Below are 25,045 nucleotides of genomic sequence, written 5' to 3'. Positions count from 1 at the left end.
AGTATCACTATAGGGTCAGTTTTTTATCTCTGAATCGATTTTTATTTTTTACTAAGCTTAAATCAACCCTGACTTTTGTACCCACCACTGACCAAGTACTGCTGGATACATTCAGTGACACCTGAGAGTACAGCGACACCTCAGCTCACAACACTACAGAACATTGAAAAGCACAACAGGGAACCTCAGGCATCAACCCTGACCACATGATCCTTGGATAGTGACAATTGCTTTTCTATCTGTGTGTGTGACATTGAGCAAAGGCTTTAGTTTACGCTTCAGACTATGCATCACGCGTTGTAGAGTTTTGTTATTAAATAAACCATGGTGTAGTCAGTAACTAGTGAAAAGTTCAGTTTAAAAATCACTTAAAAGCAAATGAGAACCCATAAGATTTTCCCTCAGCCTTTCCCAAGAAAGAACAAATCACATTCTCCCATTCACTGTCCAAGATCACTGGCAATATTCTTTTACAGACACAGTATACGTTGCCTTTTGTCATTAATGTACAGCTAAGACTGTAAGAGCAGAGTTTCAGAGTTTCTTAAATGTGTTTAAATTTAATAAATAAATAAATAAATAACAGGTCATGAAACATGTGGTAAATGATCATTTGCAGTTCACATATAATTTAAGGAACTATTCATTTACAGTTCCATCAAACATTAACGTTAGTGAATAATTAATTTAGTATATTTTTTTTTTTTTCTCTTCAGGGCTCAGTTTCCAAAATTCCCATCTTCAGCCGAGCTGACATATTTTCTAAGTGATGATTGTTTGGTAGAATTACTGTACAGCTGAATTTGGGTAGAGTATTCCTCAGATTTGCATAGTTTAAGTTGCACGTTCAACAATAAAGCATATCTGAGTCTGAGCATATCTGTTTCAGTTTCACAGTGAATGAGCATTTCCATTTTATTGTCAACAGTGAATCCTCTCCTGAAGCAAATGGTTCCATTTCTGTTAATAACCACCCCCCCCCCCCCTTCTTTTTTCATCTGTGATCACTTGTTCTGCAGGTGATCACAACTACTGCAATCTTCTATTTTATTCTAATCTGAAAAAAAAAAAAAGTTCTAGTTTGAGAATCTGTCATTAAAACTGAGTGGGGTAAATTTACAATGCTGTGCTTATGTTTCTGTTCGTTTGCCCTTTCACCAAGCTAGTTTACGTGAAAACCATCAATAGCCAATCTAACAATGAATAGAGCAAACACTGCAACAGACTGCATTTGAAAAGTAAGTGAAGATTTTTCATATTTGGCATAGCTACAGGCACAATAAAGACAGAAAACATGGCAGGACTTCAAATAGGATTCACAGTATCTTTCAAGATTCTCAGAATAACGAGGTAACATTCGTTCAGGTAAAGCCAAGACTTCACAAACTAAACAAAGGAAGAGCAGTGATATTTATACTAAACAGAAACTGGATTGATTAACAAAAACAGGTGAACAGTGACTGAATAATCACCTGATAAAGCCAAGGAATACAAGGCATTGATGAAATAATGGAAAGACACTACGAAACAGGCACCGGCGGGGTGGGGGGGGGCATAGTTATAATAGTGATTTTTTTTTTACATAAAGGGGTATAAGCCGACATGATCAGTGAAAACAGAAAACAATAAATACAGATTTTCAGAATGTGATGCATTTGAAATGATTCTTGAAAAAATGCAGGGCCTGTTTCCTTGTCCCATCGCTTTCCTTCTGCGTTCTATATTCAGTGTATTCACCCTGGGTGACTGCACGTTGGTGATCCACTTTGATACTGCCACAGGAGGCAATCAACAGATCTCCAAGGCCATCCATGAAGAATTCTTAATGAAGAAGAAAAGTGAAAGAAGAGGCATAACATAAAAAGAAGGTGAATGTAGATGAGAACCAAGTATAATCATCAAGTACATTATGAGTCTTACTACAGGTACACATTTTTGTGACATACTCTTAAAAGCCAAAATGAGAAGTATGTTGTTACTGGTTTGTAAATTGACTTTCCAAAACCAAATTCTCTTTTAAAACGTCTATAAGCTATGTTAACAGTCTAAATTAAAGCAATTTGTTGTCAGAACAGTAAGCCACAATGTATATTAATGACTTTTAAGTGGAGCAAAACTGATGCATGAGAGAAAAAACCTTCCAATGGCATTAAAGAAATCATAGCAAACTTTTTTTATTTCAACCACAACGGCCACAGTATCATTCAGACTGCTCAGAGAAAGTGTCACTCAATTAAAACTGGCAACAACTGTAAGCATCAGCGATTAACTATTAATATGCCCATGCTAGGGACTAAATGATGTTGTCTTTATTTGTGTCTTTAAAACTTACCGCTATGAGCCACTCTTTTCAGGAGAGGGTCAAATCCCACCCTACGCACTGAATCTGTGCGGGCCAAGAAGAAGTTGACAACGCCATCAACAAGGGAGCAGTCTGGGTATCCAGGGAGAGGCGAGTGTCTTTTGCCAAAAAACCTGGACAGACAGCCTCCTTCATTGATGTCACCCTCTTCATACACTAGTTTGAAGTAGAATGCATTTCTACCCACAGCTCCACCCACCTGATCATATGTGAGAAGAGAGATGAGAGGAGTGCTGTTATCAGTGGAGATGGACTGAGGTCAGCAGGGGTGTGGCCAGGATGGAACATTTAGAGAAATAAACTGAGGATTCATAATGATTTATTGTGTAATTGAAATTACAACCATAAGAAACGAGATGTGTCGCCCTCCATTGGGTCTTGCTTGTTCAGAATCTTTTGGGAATGAGAATTTTGTAGAAGTCTATTGGAGCCAGACATTTTGGCAGAAACCAAGACAGTTTCATGCTAAAGCTTTGTTGCTGTTTGTTTGTTTGTTTGTTTGTCTGTTTGTTTAAATAAAATAATGTTCATTCAAATTTTCATCAGTGCACTATCCAGTTGTTGTTGTTTTTTTTGCAGGGTGTTGTCTGCATGTGGAGTTGCCAACCACTTCTTTCACCAGACTGCAGAGGAGGTTCAGCAACATGTGGAGGTTCATGCTACACCCCCACAGAATTGGCCACCACTAATCTGGCACCTTTGACCAACCAGTGGGAGTTGCTATTGCGGTGATGGGGTGACAATCCTCTGCCAGCCTCTTCCACCCCTAGACTTTGACAGTTGTTTCCATGAGGACGCTATGCAAGAACCGCTGCTACCAGGCTTTTGGCCTAAATACTTTAAAATATCTGGACAATGCTTGCCCTCATACCTTGAGAGTGCTGTACCCAGAATTCAAATTTGGAGTCACATGCAGTGATTGCCTGAATTACTCACTATGTCCAACTCTGGCACAGCCTCCATGATCTCCACCAAACTCTCAATCCTGGTCTCACTGTTAAACTGGAAGTCATCATCTACCCACAGGAAATACTTGGTGGTTACCTGAGAGATAGCAAGATTCCTACCAGCAAACCAGCCCTGAAGTATCAAACAGAAGGGTTTCCCATTAATTTGAGGGTATATTTAGTGTTCAAAGAAGCAATTTCTCTCAAAATAGATTTACCAGTTAGAGTTGTGTTTGACATAGTTACACACTTCTAGGATCTTGCTTATTATTGCATCACATTAGTTTGTACAAATTTACGGGCACACAAGTTTTTTTTCTGTCTTCACATACATATAAATCGAAGATATCAAACTTAAATTTACCTGAGCTGGAGGCATAATGTAATGTTCAACGTTAGAGCCATCCACTCTTTCTGGTTTCAAACTGTCATCTGCAACAATTATTTTGATGTCCTTGTAATACTTCCGAATACTGTCAATTAGAACATTCAGTTCCTTATACCTCAAGAATGTCTTGGTTGTAACTGTCACTTGGGAGCTGACATCTACAGAGAGGAAAATGGAAAGATTCCTGTAAACTGGATTCAAGTATTGCTTTATGGAATTGCTTAACAAAAATAAGACCACTTATGATTCACTGAGAACACTGAGAAAAAAATCACCAAACATGTCAAGTCATATCATTAGGCTTTCCAGTTAAAGAAACAGTCATCTGAAAGAGAAAACAAAGAGATACTCTGGCATGATCCTAAAATCAGTGTTTGCAATAATAAAGGAAAAGACATCATGAGGTCAGACCTGTTCCAGGATCATATAAAACGGGTACTGAGGTCCTCTTAATGATAATGGGGAAGATGGCGTCATTGTCTTCAAATATGAAATGTGCTGAAAGAGACAAGATTAAAACTGGAGTGTCAGTACTCATTTATGTCTGTGCATGCCAGCACTTCTCATCTACTGTGAAGTCAAAGTGACATAGTAAAAATTTGTTGTCCCTCCTCTACTGCATTATTTTCATTATGGCCACCTTTAATTCATTAGGCTGATGCAAACAGATTTAACCTGAGGACTTTGCAGTGATTGCAATGCTGCCGGAAAGGTTCTTTGTCTTCTAGCATCAAAAAACGGCTTTGATACAATATTCGCCATTTTTGCTTTGCTTTCAGAAGTTGAGTTGTTGCATTGTGCATTCGCACTCAGGAGATCAGGGACAGCTGTCACAAGAGGACTGACACACCGCTTATTACAACAAGACTAGTAAGACTGATTGTCTTGCTTTTTTGGGTGCTGGTTGTCATACACTAAATTTGATGTTATACTAACTAACAACAAATTTTTTGAAGGAAATTGTTTAAATCAATTTTTTTTTCATCTGTCCATCATGTCCTGTTCAAGGATCAGTTTACTTTTTATTGCCGTCAGCGTAAATTAGCATTGCACGGGAAATGCTCTATCAGTGTTGTTTAATCCCTTACAGATTAAAAACTGCTATGAATCTCAAAATGCCTTTGACAAACAGCCACTTACTCCACAGTTTAAAACTCATTTAAAAAAAAAAATACTTGAACTGAGTTCAGACTAAGGCTGCTTTCACACTTGGTCTGTTTTGTCGGTCCGTACCAGAGTGAGATTCCCCCCCTGCCCCCACTGGTCTGCGTTCACATTACATTTTTTGGTTGCGAACACTGGTCCATTTATGTCATCAACACATAAGGAACATGCAGCTTTTATTTACCAGTGTTGCTAAGCAACGATGCAAAAGGGGGACTAAATGGAAAGCCAAATTATATTTGTTTTCTTATTCATCTTTTTGTTACTATGGTGTCAGCACCAAAATAACTATGTTCGCCATTTTCACTATGCCATAAATGCATCCCTCTGTCTGAAAGTGAGCTGCTCGGATAAGGGGGATTTTTCAGAGACAGGCGGCAATGCCAAATGATTTGCAGAGCATACATACATGCCTTCAAGGTGAGCACACAGTGTGGCTACTTGCAGTTATTTCCCAAAAAGGTTTTAGATGCGACAAGCGTGAATTGCCATGTAACTGTCCTCTAGTGACTATTTTTAAGATTCTTAGTGTTTTGCCTATTAATTAATAAAACAAATTACAAGTCATCAATAGCATTTACTTCCTGGATTTGGATTGGATAGCTTTCACACCAATGTGAACTGCACTCGAGTTCAAGTGAACCGTACCCTAGGCTCCCGTTTTCTGGAGGACACGGGTACCGTCCCTTGGTCCGCACCTGAGTTCGGAAAATAGCGTTCACACCAACAAAACGAACTGTACCAACGGCTGAAGCGGACCCGGGTCCACACCAAAAGCTCTAGTGTGAAAACACGTTAACATTTCTCGAACTTCAAGGGGCTTCCGCACCTCTTACATACATACTTCACTCCATCCGTTTTCGTGTTAGTTTTGCCTTATTTAGCTGTGTATAAATACTCCTTGGTTTTTCCTCTTTCTTTGTCTGGCTTTGTTTGGAGTTTGCCCTATGTCACATTGTTTTTTCTTGCCTTTTTACCTGGAGACCTGAAGGCTAAACAACGAAGCAAGGTAACTGGCTAATCCCGGTAACGTCTGGCTAAGTTAACTAAGTAGTTAAGTAAGTAGTAAACCTCCTACTAGAAGAGCCCTATGGCTTTATTTTGCTAGGGGAATATAACCATAGGACTCTTGTCTTAAGATAAGCCAGCTACCTCGCTTTGTAGTACAGGTCCCTGCACTATAAGTTTTGAACCTCTTTTATTATGACTGCTGCAAATGAAGACACTGACCTGCACTTGCATCCAGCCTCTTTTTGCACATCATGACAAAACTGAAGTGAATGAAATCAAATGAAATAAAGAGCTAGTGAAAAAAAAATTGTGATTGTGCATGTATAAAAACATAGTAACTTCCTGGCAGAGGAAGATTTCTTAAAAACTGACGTGGCTTAGGATTTCCAGTCTTAGTCCATGATATGTATCTGGAAGAACACGAAGATGAGGCCCAATAAAGCATGGGGATAAGTTTTGGTTAAGTGATATGGACCTACTAAACTCTTTACTGTTCTAGTTAAATGAAGCCAATATTTGGTGAGTATATCACCCCTGAGTGAACAGTTAGTGAAACAAAGTAGGGTTGGTGTTTACAAAGCCTGTGTCTTACCAAAGTCCTTGGTCTTGATGTGGTAGATGGCGCTGGTGTAAGACACTTGACTCAGCAGAAGATTCAGCTGGGTCACATTTTTGGTTGAAATGTTCAGCTTATTCTGACCCTGGCCCTCCACCAGGTCCATGTCTGTTGTGCCCTCCACAGACAGAATACCTCTGGACACACTCAATGTGACCTGAGAGCACAGCAATTACCTCAGCAATGATGTACCTTAACAGTCATGTGATCAAACTGCCTCACAATATCCTGGCTGATTCATGAGGTAATATTTCAACTGATTATACAGAGTACTATTCTACTCTTAAATGTCATGTGCAATATTACTTCATGTACAATATTACTTTCTCATTACTCTGTGCAACATGAATTTCAATATCATGTGCAATAATTACTTTTTATTAATTTTCAATATCATTGCCAATATGACTTCTAGATCATGTGGAATGTTACTTTGACTTTCACTGGACATTCAAGATCATGTGCAATATTACTGTTTCTACTCTCTATTTTAGTTTACATCTTTTACTAAACTTATCTTACTTTTTATTGTTGTTCTGTAAGCACTGATGTTACATTTATTTATTACCCTGGTGTTTTTATCATTTGGTTGTTGTAATTTTTTTTTTCAAATACTACATCTATTTTTCTATTTTAGATTACTTATTTTTACTAAACGTATCTTACTTTGATTATTATTCTATTAGGTGCCACATTTATTTATTTATAACTTATTTGTTTTAATCCTTATGTTATCATTCTCTTTTTAGATCAACCTCTGGCACAAGAATTTCCTTTCTATCTTATCTTGCATATTTATTTAATTTAGAGCTAAGAAATAAAAGGCACATGTGTGAATTTATAAATAAATATGTAATATGAGGATCATATGTCCGAGTGTAAGATACATTTTTGAGGATATATGCACTTTCCTGCTACTGTGCATTCCAAAGGCCTAGGCTTAAGCCTCTGTCTAGAATTAATTCATTAATCCATGTGGAGAGTCATAGAGATGATTATGTACCTCATTAAAACGCCCTTTCCTTGGGTCTTGTCTTGAGTTATTTTTCCATCTATAGAATTTGTTCATTTTTCCTAAAAAGCAACAACCCCTTAACCCTCAGTGAAAAATCCCTCCTATTCACTCTCGAAGGCAATTGAATGTATTTTCTCATACACGCACCTTGTAAAGTGTCCTGGTTTGTGCATGCACAGCTAAGCCTGTAATAATAGCAATCAAATACATTTAAAGTACAGTAGGAAGATTCGCAATGTATTTTTAAGAGTCTCAAAATTCAAATTTTAAACTGGACTTGTCATTACAGATGTAACATTTCACCCTCCTGACAGTTTGGTTTGCATCTCAGTTTTTGGTCCAACGTTCAGTTTGTATCACAGTTTGGGTTGAGGAAAAAATTGAGCTGAAGTTTCATCTTGTTTTTTTTTACACATATACAGATTTAACACAACAAGAACAAATTTAATACAAGCGATTGTATCAAATTTGTTTGCACAATACATTTTCTGATCAATGTGCAGCTACCTGAATATAAGAAAAAAACAAGCTTCCCTTTCGAGAAGCCTAGAGGTTAGATATCTGTCCCAAACATTTATGTTTGTTCATCTATTCCGATATAACTTATTATATAGTATTTCTGATCTGAGTACTCATTCCATGTGTTTTCTTTTTGCTTAAAATAGTTACTGGGTCGACATTGTCATTAAAGCTGTTATGATCAGCTGCTTAGTTAAAGCATAAGCATAAAATACATACTGCAAATCAAACCAAAGAATCACATTTTTCAGTTTAGGTACAAAACCTTTACACCCCGACATATTATCGTGATAACAAACCATCTAGTTATACTGGTCATTTTATTTGAGCTACATTACCAACTGTCTGGATTTTTCTTTGCCACCAAACCTTAATAACAATGTAATGCAGTTGTAAAGTTTAATTGTTTAAAATCTTCCAGACATTTTTAATTTGTGTAAAGAACTTTATGGATGACTTGTGACAGGTAAGAATACCTGGAATCAGGCTCTTTGTCAAGGGTTCAACTGTGAAGCCATGAATAGGATACTGAAGAGCGGAGTGAGAAGAAGCTATGAGTAGGACATCCAGGTTTGCATTCATCCTAGACAAATTTATAGATTTAAAAATACAAAGTTAAATTAACACCTTATTTCACTCAACACAGTACTGCCTGCTTTAAATCAACCTTGTTATCATCTTGTTATCATCTGAGCATCAAGTCTCTCCTTTGACTTTTTAATTCATCAAAGTCTTGGATTTTGTGTCTCCTTTTCTCCCAAACTGGGATATGCAAGTATTCCCCCGTGCATGACATTCACTTCAGCCAAAGTGAGTAAAGTAACTGTGTACTTCTTCCATCACATGTGAAGCACTGGGCTGGGTTTACTCACACTTGAAGTTGCACAGTATTGTGTGTGAATTAATGCACTGTTGCAGCACAATGTACATCTGACCACCATTGACTAACATTATGTAGCAAGAGTGAGAATGGTCCTGTCCTACATACCCTCCCAAAAGAGCATAGCCAACTGCATTTCTTTATGCTCTGCTACCACTGGCTAAGATAGTAGAGCTGAGATTAGAACATGGATTTTGTAGGGATCGTTTTATGGAAAACTAGTGTTTAAGACCTACTTCCAGTGGACACGGGATATGAATGTGATAATTGGCTTAGTTGCACTTCTTTGATTTCAGGGCCCTGGTGTTTAAATAACATTATATGAGATTTGAGTTTTTCACACCTGATCTGGTGTTTTCTGTACTCCTCCGCTCTGCGTTTCAAGGTTTGTTCAATTTGGTCCTTTGGCACACTGTTCATTAAGGAAGTAGTTTGCCCTGCACAAGAGCATGCGGTGCGTTGGAAACTGCCCATCTTCTTCCTTCTAAGGGATAGATTTCAAACACAACATAGATGAATCTCAGAGCAATAAACAGAGCTTCAGGTTAATTTTTCTAAAACAAACTTTCAAACAAAGAGCAGTAACTGGCTTGTGTCACAACATCTGAAACCCATAGAATCTCCGACCTTTGATAATTACTGATTAATTAAATGTATACAATAGACAGGGCCTTCGCACCCATGTGGCTCAAGACACCCAAACCAAAGTTTAAATTATGACAAGCCTCACCAGAGGCTTAAAGAATACAAAAGCAAGAAGTTCCCCAAATACTCCCAGCTGATTTGAGAAATGATTTTTCTCCTGAGAGGCATTTCATGAACACTTTGAATAGATCTGAAATAACTTCATGAACTCGCTTCATAGAAGTTCATAGAACATAATGAACAGTTTCAAGTCTAATAATGGAACTGAATTGACTTCACAGAGCTACACAGAGCATAAAGAACAGTTTAAAGTCTAAAAACAGAACTGAAATAGCTTCAGATACAATGTACATTATGAGTAAGTATATAACTTTTTTATATTTAATTTTAGATAAATATTTGGATATGTTAAAAGCACAGTCCTTTTCTTTTCACATGTCAAATGTAATTTATGCATACTTGAAAGTTTATGATGGATTTTGAGGTCAAAATTTGTGGAACTTTAAATACATTTTGATATGCACTTAATATTATTATATCTTACGTGACCTAAATTGACATGATGTGTTCTGCAGTGGGTGTTTAATTGTTTTTAATTACTGTCATCATAATCGTATTAGCTTCATAATATCATTTATTAAATCATCTATCACATTACATACATTGCTTGGGGAAAAGCAATAGCTTGAGAATTACGTCCAATATTTCTTGCTTCACTTCGTCCACTGGAATAACTTTAAGATAAGAAAATAATCAATCAGCATCATGGCAACGTTGTTAATCATGTAGCAATTACTAATTCAATATGTCAAAAACCTTTAGATGAGTTCTCTGAAAGCCACAATTATCTTCGTCATTTCTATCTGAAATTGGAATCTATAGTTTTCCAGTTTGGAGAAATGGAAATGGATGGAAATAGTTGGGCAAAGATTGATTTGGCATGCTTAGCTTTTGCTTAACAAGATGATCCATGCTTCATATCTGTTCTTATAATGTATTTATGCATAACAGTACAGAGTCATTACTTGAGAAAACTAGGAACTACCTCTGTAACAAAAAACCTTCTACAAATTGATCGTTTTTCTGCCTACCAGAAAGTTTGAAAAGATCACAAACACACAACACACTGTATTTGACTCAGTGAATCAAGAGCTTGGTAATCTATTCTGAGATGAACCAGGTGTACCAGAGCATAACATGCTCATGGCATGGGATGTTCAAAGAGTAGGCTGAAAAACATAATTCCATTAAACCATGGCACACTGATTATTAGAAAACAAACAAATGTTCAGGCAACCATTGCCTACCTTGAAGTTGGTGATCCACAGACAGAAAAAGGCACCCCCATTAGAATGAAAATTAAAACAGTTGTGAAACAGAGCACCAGTAAAAAAGCACTCAGAAACTTAGAGTACTGGGTCTTCATTCTTAAAACTTGTGGATGGTATCCTAAACAAGTCACCTCAAGTTGGAGGTCACCACAGTCGTAGAGTGTTGAGTCACTGTCATAAACCTGAGAAAGCACACATCAGTTAGAAAGCTGCCTAACGATACTCCACAACATTGGTTAAATCATGGAAGCGATGTACCACTCTTGCATAGTGTAGTGAGTGCGCGTGATGTTTTACAATATGACTATGTGGCAGAATTCCCCAAATGTGAGGTTTTGGACATGGGCACATGGTGTGTGGGTGTGCACTGCACATACACTGTAAATCACAGTCTGTTAGTTTGCGAATCGTGGGGCATTTATAAAACATATTCAGTGCTCTTGTGACATTTTGGCAGCTTTCTAACTTCATAATACACGCACGCGGTTTCATTGAAACACATTTATAAAAACTGACAGATATGTGCCACTTACAGTTTGTTTGTTACCTCCGCGCTTGTTTTAAAACGCTTATCGTGAAAAAAAAAGTTGTACGTGACCTAACGTGCCAAAACAACCACATAGATAGACAGAGTTTCTTACATCGTTCGTTTGTCATAAACACTGTCTAAGGCCAAAACGAGACCATTGTCCAAAGACAGAACATTCATTTCTATGTTAAGCATTTTCCTCTCCATAGAAAGACATGATAAGGAAACAGCTTAACGTGTCTTAATTCATGTCTGTGGGACCGTTTAGGGTCGGTGAGACATTAGAGAAATTCGGTGTTCCCTGGTCCTACAATTCGTGTATCTTATAGCCTATTGTATGTGTGGTTGCAAGGGTGAAATGAATTTCAACACGCTGCGAAAATAATACCTTTTCCTCGAAGTTTGCTGTAAAATCAAGGAATGCATATTCGCTGTTAGTTTAAGTTCGAATTTATTCAGTGCCGGCCCTGACCAATTTGGTGCCTTAGGAAAGATTTTACCTGGTGACCCTTGCATGGCCGCCAATTCCACCACCAATCATTGTGCACATACACTCACACAGAAACTGCTAAGACACATAATCGCCTATGACATTCTAAACACAAACAGCAGGAGTAGTTACACTGCACAAGACATGTATTCAACGTCAAAGTCAAGTCAAAGTCAAAGCTTTAATTATCATATGCACAGTTAAAACAAGTTTCCCCGTACAATGAAATTCTTATTTTGCCTTTCGCTGTGAACGCCGTTTAACAAATAAAAACAAGGTATAAGAAAGTAGAGATAAAGGAAAACAATGAAAATATATAAAAATAACCAAAGAACACTAAATGAAAACAATAACAAATATACAAGGAACACTATGTACAATATACAGTATAGTATTTAGTGACGAACGGAGCACTTCTCTCGCATGATACATGCTGTTTGCTATATAGCCTTTATAAGACTAATCAGTAATGAAAATGCAAATGGTTACAACTATTAATTAAAACAGGGGATGGAAAAGGAAAATCATTTAACTGATTATTTTTCCTCCTCTTTTCTTCCTCTTTTTCTTTCTTGGGCACCAGAGTGTTTTGGTCTTTTTTGGCATGATATGTTGCATATTTGAATTTGAATATCATATATTTGGATCCTATACTTGAGGTGCAAAAAGGGGGCATGCAACACAGCGAATAGAGGCATTACGCGGAGGGGGTGAAAAATATACATATAGGCTACAAGATAAGATATTGTGTCTTTGTTGTCAGTTGTCTTTGTTTTGTCATTGAAAATAGGTACATGCTGTATTACGGACATATTTTTGAAGTTACAGCCAGGTCTAGACCGATCACACCGACAAGACAGGCTACTTATTCGTTACGGCTACAGTCTAATGACTGTATCAGTGATGAGAGTTAAATCATAAAAGATTCTAAAGCGCGAGGCTGTGCGGAACCTTGTGACCTAAGTTGTCAAGTTGTCATGACATAGAGAAAATAGTAGGCCTACTGGTAAAAAATAGTTCAAAGTTAAACATTTAGATTTTTTTTTTCCTTCTTTCATTTGGGTGGACGGCGCCCCTAGCATTCGCCTACACCGTCTATGCGACGGACCTGGGCTGAGTTTACTGTCATTAGGTGCGTTTACATGGAGCCTAATATTCCGTTTATAATCAGATTCAAACTCAGTCGGAATGAAAATGCCTCATGTAAACCCTTCGATCGGAATGAAAGACCCCAGTCCGATCGAGAATGCAATCGAATTGAAAGAGTTGTTGTAGATTTCTGACAATCCGTTCGACAGGAAAATATTAACCATGTAAACACTCAATCGGATTGTTCTCTGCACTTGGAACGTTTCGCACATGTTCAATACGCGAAGTAATGACGCATTGACGTTTCACTATGCATGATAAAGCTTACAAAAAACATAGAGGACAGTGCGACATATTTAACAGGTTTAAAACGTTTGTGACATTCCGAAAGGATTAAGAATAGTCGAGTGTCTAGATGGGCGCAAATCCCGCAACAACGAGCTGTTTAATTAAGCAAGTTTGGGAGAATATTCCATGCAGAGATGATGTAATTGTTATTATAATTTTAAAGTTACAGTTGTCTTAAGTAATTAACTGATCAAATCACTGACCTGCGGTAAAGCTATCTCTGCACTGGCTCTTTACAATACTTGAAAGTAAGCGTTCTTTTGACCACTCTACCTATATTTATTTCTGTGTATGACCGGCTTAGAGATTTTTAGACAGCATTTGACTACATCGTACAGGTCGGCTCAAGGTAATTTCTTCGCATTTGCAATGAATTCCGATTGTACTCTTGCGACATGTAAATGCGCACAAACTATCCGATCGCTTTCATGTAAACAGTACGTTCGGAATCAGCAATCGGAATTATTTCAATCCGAATGATAAAAATGTGTGTATGTAACCGTAGCTACTGACATATTGACAAAAAGATAGCGCTGTTTCCTGACAGTTATAGAAGCCGCTGCGTCCGTGCACACCGCCACGGTCTAAGGTGACCGATACATGGGTTTTCCATACATTATACACAATAAACACAACATACTTTCATTCGGAGCCAGGACTTGCACAGTACTTAATATAATGTATAAGAACCATCTGTGATGTTAATTTTATTAGTATATTAAATCTTTTGCATATATTAGTATATTAAAATGTATTGCGCTGTTCTTGATGCATAGTATTTGTATAAGCTATATGATTGCTGTTGTGCTTCAAGTGATATTTTTTGTCTTATGTATTTTTCTTTTTCAAATGTCTTTAGTGATACAGATAATTATTGTAAAAGAAATTGAAAGTAGCTGGGTTTAATGCCAACTACAACCCAGTGAATCTCCTAAACTTTTCGCCATATAAGCCATTCTTAATAACGAGGAAAATCTACCAGTGAACTATAAACTTCGGGCTCTTCTGTGTAGCGGGCTGTATTTCTTCTAGGTTATATCGGACTCACATTCAAAGCTACAGTGAAGCTTTAAAATCATTCAGGCTAACCATGTACGTTAAAAAGGCTGGCGTCCGCAATGGAAATTCCGTGGGAGCCATCTCAAACTCATTTATGAATACGCCAGGTCAGATGGCTGGACTGAGTCAAAACTGCAAACCAGAATGGTTCTCTTATTTCCGAAGAATTTTTTTTTTTTTTTTTGCTCTAATGTAGCTTGCAATGAGGCTTCTGTTAACATACCGATAGAAATGGTTTATTCAAAGGTAATTACTAAGCCAAGTGACAATGACTGGATTTCATTCATCATTATAAAAGAGTGTCGATTAGGAGGACTATGTTTTATTTTTCCTGTGCATTATTAACAAATAACATCGCCATCTAGACTATTGTTCTCAGATAAATATAGTCATTTAAACTGATTTTACGCAGCACTATTACTATTATATGTTATTTTACACTATATATTATCAGCTCAAGCTGCAGGTAATAGTATGTGAACCAGTATTTGATAGATCTATACAAACGCACGTCTAGGTACCGAATAGATACAGAATGAGGAATTGTTACCTTTGATCTTCTGACAGTCTTGTAGACCTTTATGCAAATGAAGGAATGAATTTAAAAAGAGTCAGCTCTTTATCCTACCTTTTCAAACGAAATAGCCTATTGTCTTGATAAACGAGTGCATAAGAATCATCTGTTAAAGAGTCTTCTGTTAATGACCACACCCTTGTCATTGATGCTTCATGCACTTATTCAAAGCCAAACGGAATCATGCCAGCAGACTCCAGTTTCCAGTTAGTTAGTAGCACCTTAACGTCACAAAAAAATGAACAGCTTATTTGATTTGAAACAACAATTTGAATTTAAATGATATTTGGTGTAAAATATTCTGTATCATAAATGACGATCTTAAATAAGCCAGTCAATAAATAAACTGTAATAAACTGACGACTTGCTTCATTCATTCATTTGTATGTGTCTGTGTGATGATTATTTGCATGCCATGAAAAGCTCATTGTCTGTTTGTGACATAAGTAGCTGAAATGTCTACCTATAATACTAAGTTAATGCTAACAATTACACAGTTTTACATCAACTACTTAAGTATATTTTAATTTTGCGACTTTAAAACTCTGTAATATCGATGATGCGATTTTCCACTTTAGTCATTCTGAAAGTTGAAGTACACATTGCTGTACAAAAACTAATTTCTTATCATGACATTTCAGAGAGTGATGTTCATTAAGATAATAATTAACGGCAAAAACTTCAACTACGATTAATATCAGGCTGGAAAGAAGACAGTTCTGGACATTTTGTTGGCACCTGCAACTTTGACCTCATTGTCTATGAGGTTTGAAATTTTCAGCCTGGTTTATAGCTGTTCTCCACCTAAGAAAAACAGAAAATAACGTTCAGAGTGGAGAGGGGGATTGTTATTCTCTTGCTTTATAAAGAACTCCAAAGGACCCTGCACAGAGAGTCCCCTCCACTGATTCATCTCCTTCAGCCTAGTGATCACCCACATTTTCCCTCAAATTTCTGCTGACTCCATGAGGCATCAGTTAGAAAACATAGTTCTGAATTAGTACAGAAACACACATCTATCATCAACCCAAGAGTGTCTGGTTTTCAGGGCATAGAACCATATCATACAGGATCAGAAATCATTTTACAGTGACAGCTTAGGTGATAACGCCTTTTGATTTGACACCATGTTGTTTTTTTTGTGGAGGAGGGGGGGGGTTACACTAAGAGGAATTTCCCTGTACAACATGTGTAACAGGTTCTTGTTATTTTTATCTATTTTTATCTAAGAATGGGTGTAACTTCAGTATTTTGATTAAATGGGGTGATGATTTATATGGAGAAAGTTCATCAGTAACCTCATGCATACACACATCATGCACAGCATAAAATGGTTACATTACATACAAAACATGTTTCTTAATATGAATGGTTTACTGAAACACACACACACACACACACACACAAGTATGTGTGTGCACATAGGTCCAGGGGTGAAAACGACATTCCAGGCCCTTTTAAGTCAGACTACAGGTAGTCAATATCCCAAGCAAAATCCAAACTGGTCTAAGGAGTAGCCCAGGTATCTGTCGACAGTAGCAGAATAAAAATGGAAACAAGCGCTTCCTTATTCTAAACTAAACTGGTGCAGTATGAGAGGCAGAATTGCCCATTTCTTCACCAGATGTGACTGTGCAAAAGAATTGTGCCAAATTTTGACTCTGCATTGCCTACCAAGAGTTAAATCTTCATATAGTGAAAGAAGTGTATATGTTATATAATCTGGAAGAAGCTTTCTCAGCTTTAAAGAGCTCAAAATGGTATACACTCATTTATAGACCTGGCCAAATCCTACAACAGCAAATATTTCAAGAGCTGAGATTGTTCCTATGATTTCCTGGTTATTATTGTAAATTTGTGAAGGACTGCTCCCATATCATCAAGCCATTGTTTGACTTAACCACTGGACACTCTCCTCTGAGAAAAGGATCTAAGAAGATGGAGATAAACTGTTTGATGCCCTTATTGACAAGGTTCCCAAAGCCCCGTAATCTAATGAGATATGCTGAAAAGGTAGATAATCCAAAGACTTTTGGTGGGTGGGCCACCAAGGTATATAAACAGCCGCCAAAGTATATTTGGTGACCCATTTTAGCATTTTTTATTTTTATTTTTTTATCCGTCCGAGAGAACAATGCCAACTGCGATCCATTAACTAGTGGACTGTCTCCCCTTGCTCTACCCCTCTCGTACCTGTTCATTCTACTATCGCAAGAAGAGTCTACTGACAATCACACCAGGGTTTCCGCGAGGATTTTTTCTTGCCGGTCCGGTGTCCGGAAAGGATTTTAACTGACCGGACAAATTTGAAACTTATCAGTTACATTTCAGTAACAGTCTATGTTACAAACACAAATATAATGTACACCTAGGTTGATGAAAGAATGACAATGACCTCAAATCACTTTGACTATTTAATAAACAGTAATGATTAAGTAAAACGAACAGTAACAATTGAGCATAACCTCAACGTTAGCAAAAGTTGGTTATTATGAAACATCTGTAACCTGTAACATCTGTAGCCTGTTTAAAAAAGAAAAAAGGTGAAGCCTACACGGCATCATGTGTAGCCTATAGGCTACCAGGTAACATTCTATTTTCTCCTTTTTGTCATTACAGCAAAGTCTTCTACTGTCGACTTGAAATCAAATGTGTCCAATGTGTCTTTACACCTTGCAATGTGAATAAGCAGTGTCACTCACTCTTCCTCCAGGCTGTTTCGCTGTCAAGACACAGATGTCCTGTTTAGGGATGGCCTTCGTTATAGCTACATTTTGTATGAACATTATCACCGAACATCTTGACTGGAAAGTTTTTAATTCATTGTTTTCATTTTTATATAAATTTTACTAGGCAAAAGCCAGTAATTATCGGCTAATGAAAAGCCTGAATTGCACATGCTCTGCAGAGAAACACAGAGAGATGTTGGTATTACGTTTGAAGATGCGGACACAGTGGGTATTTTACAAGCACAAGATCTGTGAAAAATATTATGTGAAATTAATAGAAACATTCAATAAATCAAAATATTGCTATAAAGGTCACATGTATTTGTTGTTTGTCACATGTAGCAGACCATTTTTGTGCTGGCAGGTAATGCCGGTGTCCTATTATTTTTTGCGACCCAGCAGAACGTGCAAACAGCAGGTAGTGCGCATGCGTCGCCATGAAAAAACGGTGCAGCAGACAGAACCAAATGCCCGCCCATACTTTTTTGCGTCCTCAAATGGTAGAACCGGTGTTTAAAAGTGTAGGTAAACTTTTGGAATTGTTGCCCACTCATTCACTCATTATTTTTAAACAATTGTTTGTTAGATAGTGATAATATCATGTTGGTAGCAGTGTCTGACAAGATCAATTTGTTGCCTACCAAAAATGGTATGAAACTTAGGGTAGGCTATCTGCAGTAGTATTTCAAGTTAGGTAGCAAAGATCGATGCCTGCAGATATGACATTTTAACAGGGTAGGACAAAACAACAGAACATCCAGAATTATTAATGAAAGTCAAATTAAAGTTATGGTCCTACCTATCGTGGGGGGGCTGGGGGGGGGGGTGAAAATAGGCAAATACAGTTACTTTGACACAATTTAGCTATCTTACGCTGGCGCTTTACTAACGTTTGCTTTATCAAAATGTGCCTCCTATCGCTAACATTACTCTATAACACACACACGTTTCTATAACACATCAAAATCATGTGGAAGTTGCTGCCTTCAGGTAGCATTTTTTGACAAGGCAGTAATAATTTATAGACTACGCTATAAATTCCTGCGACTGGTAGCAAAATTTGATAAGGACGTCTATGTGATGGGTGAGGGTGAAGGATCTGTGTTTTCCCAGTCTGCCAGTCTGGGGGGTAGTTGATGAGGAAGTCCAGTATCCGGTTGCATATGGAGGGAGTTAGTGCTAGTGCGTGGAGTTTGTCAACCAGCTCACTTGCTATGATGGTATTAAATGCTGAGCTGTAGTCAACAAAGAGCATCCTGACATAGGTGTTGTGTTTTTCCGAGTGAGAGAGGCCTGTATTGAGAACCACACAGATGGCGTCCTCGGTCGATCTGTTTGCCCAGTAAGCAAACTAGTGTTGGTCTAGATCAGCTGGGATAGTGTCTTTGATGTGGATGAGCACCAGTCATTCAAAGCATTTTGACACGTCAGGGGTGAGAGCGACTGGCTGATAGTAATTGGGTCAGGTTACAGTGGGTTTTTTGGGAACGGGCACGATGGTGGTGGATTTGAGGCATGCAGGAATTGTGCATAAGTATAGAGAGAGGTTGAAAATGTGTGTGAATACCTCTGCTAGCTGGTCAGCACAGGCCTGGAGTACAAGTCCTAGTACACCATCAGGCCCAGCTGCTTTCCATGTGTTGATGCTGTGTAGGGCCCGCAACCCCTTGCAGAACAAGAGTCTGTGCGTCTCCCAAAAGTATGAAACTGACTGGAGGTTGGTTATTGTTTTTGTCAAACCAAGCGAAGAAGTGGTTAAGTTCTTCCACATGATTGGCAGTGTTGGCTGGTGTAGGCTGTGTATTATTTTTTCCTTGCCACATCAGCCATGGGTTTGAGTTGCTGTTAAAGTCCACCTCTATCCATAGTTTGTAGTTGTGTTTTGCAGACCTGATACCTGATACCTCTCTTAAGGTTTGCTCTGGCAACGCTGTAGGCTGGGGTATCTCCTGAATTAAAGGCCGTGTCTCTTGCCCTGAGCAGCTGTCTGACTTGGCTGTTCATCCATGGTTTCTCATTTGGGTACACTTGGATCCTTTTGTTAAAAGTGACATTTTCCATGCAGTAGTTAATGAACAACAATATGAATGAAGTGTACACTCCCAAGTCTGCCTGATGGGCAAATATATTCCATTCTATGTGTTCAAAGCAGTCCTGGAATTGAGAGATTGCTCCCTCTGGCCAAACTTTAACTGTCCTGTTGGTCGGTATGACTCTGTTAGCAAGGGTTTTGTGTGCTGGGACAAGAAACAAAGAGAGGACGTCTGAGTGTCCAAGGTAGGGGCGGGGTATGGCCCTGTAAGTGTCCTTTATGTCAGTATAGACATGGTCTAAGGTGTTTTTCCCTCTGGTTGTACATTTGACATGTTAGTAGAATCTGGGAATAGGAACCCTGAGGTTCGTTTGGTTGAAGTCCCCAGAAATCTTTGTCAGGGTGCTCTGTTGTTTACTGATGGCATCATACATGTGTCCAAGCGCTGCCTTAGCATTAGCCTGTGGTGCCATGTATACTGCCATGGCAACAACAGTTGTATATTCCCTGGGCAAGTGAAATGGTTGACACTTAAGTATTGGGTATACCAAGTCCGCAGAGCAGAATTTATCAACTGTGGTCGTGTTCGTATACCATGTTCCGTTTACGTAAACACAAAATCCGCCACATGATTTCTTACCGGAGACAGGTGTTCTGACGGCACGGTGGAGTTAGCGGCCTGTTAGCTCAACTGTGGTATCTGGTATGTTGGGGTTCAGCCACGTCTCTGTAAAAATCAGAACATAGCAGTCATTGGTGGTTCTCTGTGTGTGGCAATACTCAGTCTGAGCCCGTCCATTTGTTTGCAAGAAAGACACTAGGGAGAGGGGTTTTGCATTGAGCAGCTTTTGGACGGGCTAGCAAACCAGCTTGCTTACACTGTTTCTGGAGTTCTAATATGTGGAGGAGGCTGGAATTTCCAGATAAAGCCCAAAGTCGACTCCTCTAGCACATTAAAAGGGCTTACTCCTAATGCCAGGATGACTAAACCAATGTTGATAGAGTTGGGAATGACTAATGTATGGAGGCACTTCCACCCAACAGAAAAACAATTCACATTCTATTCATCAAGTCATGATGTGCATCAAACAATTGATGATTTTTTTTTTACTTATAACTCAGACAGGCATAGAATTAAAGACTGTAAGATAGAGGTCAGAGATATCCCTGACCACTCTTATATTAAATAAAATATATGAGGAAGAACTGGACAAAAAAAAAAACTAAATTCGTTTTACAGAGATATTATGAGAATGGCCCAAGGGCCTTGAAACCTTTGGCATGGAGCCTAAGCAAGCAATGGGCAGGGAGTACTGTTCACAAAAGGAAAACTAAAACTGAAGAAGGGTGTCATCAGCTGGAGCATTTCCAACAGATTTTTTGAAAATTATTAGAGAGACCGAAATAATGAACCAAATAAAGCTTTTTTAATTGAAAAATAGATCATTTTTATATTGTTACTGAAACAATCTTGCAGTTAAGGCATATAATGTTAATCATAAAACATGGCAAGATGAAATCAGTACGGGTTAACAATAGAAAGTAAGTAATTTATTTGAATATACAGAGAATTTTATGCTGGTAAAATGTAACTTGCATGATGTAACTTTTGATTCTTTTCAGTTTGGAATCGCATTATTTGAAAAGTCACACAGACGAAATGAAGTTGGTTTATTTCAAAGTCTTGTAACAATGAATGCTCTTGTCAGGCCTGCAGGGAGGGAATTAGATGTTGAACTTGACGCGTCCAGTTAAGACAGGTTTGTTCCTGTTTTTGTATGTTCAACTATGTGAAAATGCTCAAAAGGATGAGAATAATGTTATTGTGCAATTAGCGAAGAGTGGGTTGTGAAAGACACTGATCCAGGACACATAGTTAAACTGGTTAACCAACCGTCATTTGAATTTCCATGACTACAAACAGCCTGACTACAATTTTGATCGTGACCTGGTGATGGCCCAACCACACTTTCTGCAACACCCACATTCGGCCCAAACTGTCCTGTTGATATTTATCTTGGGTCATCCTCAGGAATACTAATATTTTTAAAGCATTAACTGAGAACATGATGCTCCTGTCTCTTTTCGCCCAATGTACTGTTCGTGTCTACAGGTAGCTTTCAAAAAGTAAACTTGTAAAGATTAAACACACCCCATCATTAACAGATATCCCAGACTGAGCGGTAAGTCACAAAATCAAAATGTTCTCTCAAACAATGTTTGTATTTATGACATTCTCCTTTGAAGACAAGAAATGTGCATAATAACAATGAATATTTGGCAATATTTTATTGTAACTTGTTAAAAAAGGAAATCTTTGTCTTGTGCTCTGTGTTGTGTGTGTGTGTGTGTCTTGGGGGAGGCAGGGCAGTTGCAATATAAATTAACCAAACAATAGTACAAAAGGTACAAAAAAGAAAATATCAAAAAACTGAAAAGCATACAATATTAACCCAAAGCAAAGTGTATTCGTATAAAGTGTAACTCTCACTCTGCTGACATAATCTACACACAACTATTTTTGATACAAGTAAATGCTCTTTGAACACTAGTGTCAAAGTAAGTCATTTCACCTCAATGCTGCATGTATTGAGAAATCATGAAACAGCATCCTGTCTAGGGCAGTTATAACACTCTATATACCAATGAATGTTATATTAAAAGAAATGTTTCCCTTGGAAACAATAGCGCATTAGTGAATTTGTTTCCTTTACACTTGTGGTACTGAGTAAATAAAAAATCAATACATATGTACTCTTACTGAATCAGAGTTCAATAGGTTGAATATTTTCCTTCAGCATAATGATTTTAAAGTTCCAAAGCTACCAGCGTAATACAGATAAGGAACCAAAGTAATCCAGGTAGGCAACTCTAAAGAATGCTTCGATAGTAAGCTATAACTCAGAAAAATCTGATGTTACATTATTTGATAGAGTGAGAACTTAACTCGAGTTTACAATGACAAAAGTTCATTGCTTACAGTTGGTCATGCCATGTCCAGTGGGATCGCATGCTCAATTTAGTTTAGGGGCAAAAGGGGTGGTTGAAATTATGTTCTGCCTTAACAGAACATCAACATAACTCTCATCATCGTAATGTACACTTTATTTTCTTCGGAAGAATGGAAGAAGTTTCTTTTGTTGTCTCATTCTTTATTTTATTTATGGAGGCAAAAAGGCCGAGTGAAACAATATTGATGTGCTTTTTCCTCTTCAACAGACACATCACAGCGATATTCATTTCTCGGTTAGCACTGTCAGGGGGATGGGGATTTTTAATTAGGCTGTTTGATTACACCATTCAAAAAGGTTCCAAACTTGCAGAAATTTCAAAATGCATCCCTGAAAACACTAGCCTTGTTCATCGTACAAAGCCTCATCATAAAATCTAAATCTAAAGTTTACAGACTTGAATTCTTTTTTCTTTCTCACAGGGTAATGGCCCCGGGGCCCTCTACAAAAATTGGAAGTTGTAATTGTATCCCCCCACCCCCAATTTTGATTGTTGCCCACCCAAAGATGACATCCTAGCAACATTTCTGCTGTGATACCGAGATGGGGTCTCCCATCTACATCGTGATGGAACCGAATTACTGCTGTTTTCCTTTTTTGGCCACTTGTGAAACTGAAGTGCCTTGTGATGCCCTTTCCAGTTGATATTACCTCAACAGGCATCTCCCTCTATCCCAAGATGATGCCACAAGGGCTCATCTGGTTCTCAGGCCAGGGACAGCCACAGAGTAAACAACCAAATACTGTCTGTCCTGTGCTGTAAATTATAGTATGTAATTGTCGAGAGTGCGGACACTCAATGACTTCTTTAGTCAGAGCAGATTTTTCCCCAGCTTTGATGCGTGTGGTACATTTTTAGACCTGTACATGACACACCCTTTACAGAGGTCTGACTTGTGCAGACAGTGAAATGTTTTCATTCCTGACCTCTAAAAGGTTATCCTAGAACCCTCAGACATGTCCTTAGATACCTGTCTCGGCATATAAAAAGCTCCGCATTCCTTAGCCACAGTGAGACCTGTGCTTCGTGTCTGAGGTGTGCTACTCCCACAATCGTGTAATAAAGGACAACGTAGTCTGTGAGAATGAGCGATTCTCATTACAGGGGCACTCCACATTTCCCTTACAACAGAAAGCAGGAACAAAACAGGCACAGGATACACAGCAGCATGTCAAGGCTCAGGACACATGACAAACTGATAGGGTGCAAGTTGCAAAACTGGTGTAACAGATGTTTTGCAAACAGGAAAAGTTTCAGGAACACAGTACGAACATCAGTTATGGTCTGTTCCACATGAACGCAATAGAACAAAAACAAAGGTTTTTATATATACGCTGAAAGGCACACCAGATTAACAAAACCGGATGGAAAACACGAGTGATTGACAGAACTGATCAGACCGGTAATCGGTAGACCAATGACGCTGAGCACTGAATCAGAGGAGTGGAGACGAGGTCACTACAGTATGTGTGAACGTGTGCCACATGCACCTGAAATGTTACCCGAACGCATGAGAATGTCATCAACGTTGGCAATGATGAGCCGTCCCAGGATGGCACGCAGCACATTGTTCACAAAGGCCTGGAGGACAGTAGGTGCGTTAACTAGACCAAAAGGCATGGCCAAATATTCAAAGTGCCCCATTCATAGTATTTATAGTGTCTTATATTCGTAGTGTCTTCCACTCCTCCACCATTTCACTAAAAAATTGTTGCAAGATATTTCCAAATTTGCTGTTGACAAATTTTATAGCAACTTTTTTTTTTTAATGAATATGTGATGTTTTGATTCTTAACCTATATTAGAATCACTGACAAACAAGCATGTGTTATCAATTTAGTAATTATTCTGACAAAATTTTATCTACATGTATGTAAATTTACCAGAAACACCTTCTTTGTTCACCTTCTGTTTTCTTCAAGGAAATTGAAAAGTGCAACAACAACAAAAAAATGCGTCTTTTTATGGCTTTCCTTTTAATTCTTATTTATTTGACTTATTTATATCACATTTTTGCATTTACGTGATTATTTTTAAAACCTTCTGGCAAACTGGTGCGTTTATGTTACAAATCAATCTCAATTTAATCAATTTAACATAAGGTGTACCTAACAGAAAGTGTAAGTTTAAAACATATTTTGAATAGAGCCATTCATTTTTATAATTCATTAAATATGTTTTGTAACATGTCACTGACACCTAATCTGCACTTGCTTGTGGTGACAGCTGCAGTTTGATGCATATTTCTTGTGTTTTAGTGCTAATTGGCAATCATTTATTATCTTCCAGCAGCAAACAGTGTAAT

The 25,045-nt window shown here is 38.0% G+C and overlaps 1 protein-coding gene across 1 annotated transcript; it reads right to left on the bottom strand.

The window, feature by feature from the left end:
* Positions 1-1,639: 1,639 nt before the first annotated feature.
* LOC115823721 (beta-1,4 N-acetylgalactosaminyltransferase 2-like) lies at positions 1,640-24,384 on the bottom strand. Its single transcript, XM_030787749.1, has 11 exons — positions 24,243-24,384; positions 23,711-23,816; positions 9,246-9,386; positions 8,499-8,605; positions 7,651-7,688; positions 6,465-6,645; positions 4,109-4,195; positions 3,674-3,855; positions 3,299-3,442; positions 2,333-2,561; positions 1,640-1,821 (listed from the first exon to the last, which is right to left on the bottom strand). The coding sequence occupies exons 1-11, from the start codon at positions 24,382-24,384 to the stop codon at positions 1,640-1,642; spliced, it is 1,539 nt and encodes a 512-aa protein (XP_030643609.1).
* Positions 24,385-25,045: the final 661 nt, after the last annotated feature.

Source organism: Chanos chanos, chromosome 11, assembly GCF_902362185.1.
Source record: "Chanos chanos chromosome 11, fChaCha1.1, whole genome shotgun sequence".
Classification (NCBI taxonomy): Eukaryota; Metazoa; Chordata; class Actinopteri; order Gonorynchiformes; family Chanidae; genus Chanos; species Chanos chanos.
The sequence above is the reverse complement of the archived record's forward strand: the minus strand, read 5'-3'. Positions and strand labels throughout refer to the sequence as shown.

Coding starts and splice junctions, on each gene's coding strand:
- LOC115823721 (XM_030787749.1), bottom strand. CDS start 24,384: ATGGGGCACTTTGAATATTTGGCCATGCCTTTTGGTCTAGTTAACGCA. Junction 9,387..23,710: donor CTTTTTATATGCCGAGACAG/GTATCTAAGGAC, acceptor TCTATCCCTTAG/AAGGAAGAAGATGGGCAGTT. Junction 3,856..4,108: donor TTTATATGATCCTGGAACAG/GTCTGACCTCAT, acceptor TCCTCTCTGTAG/ATGTCAGCTCCCAAGTGACA.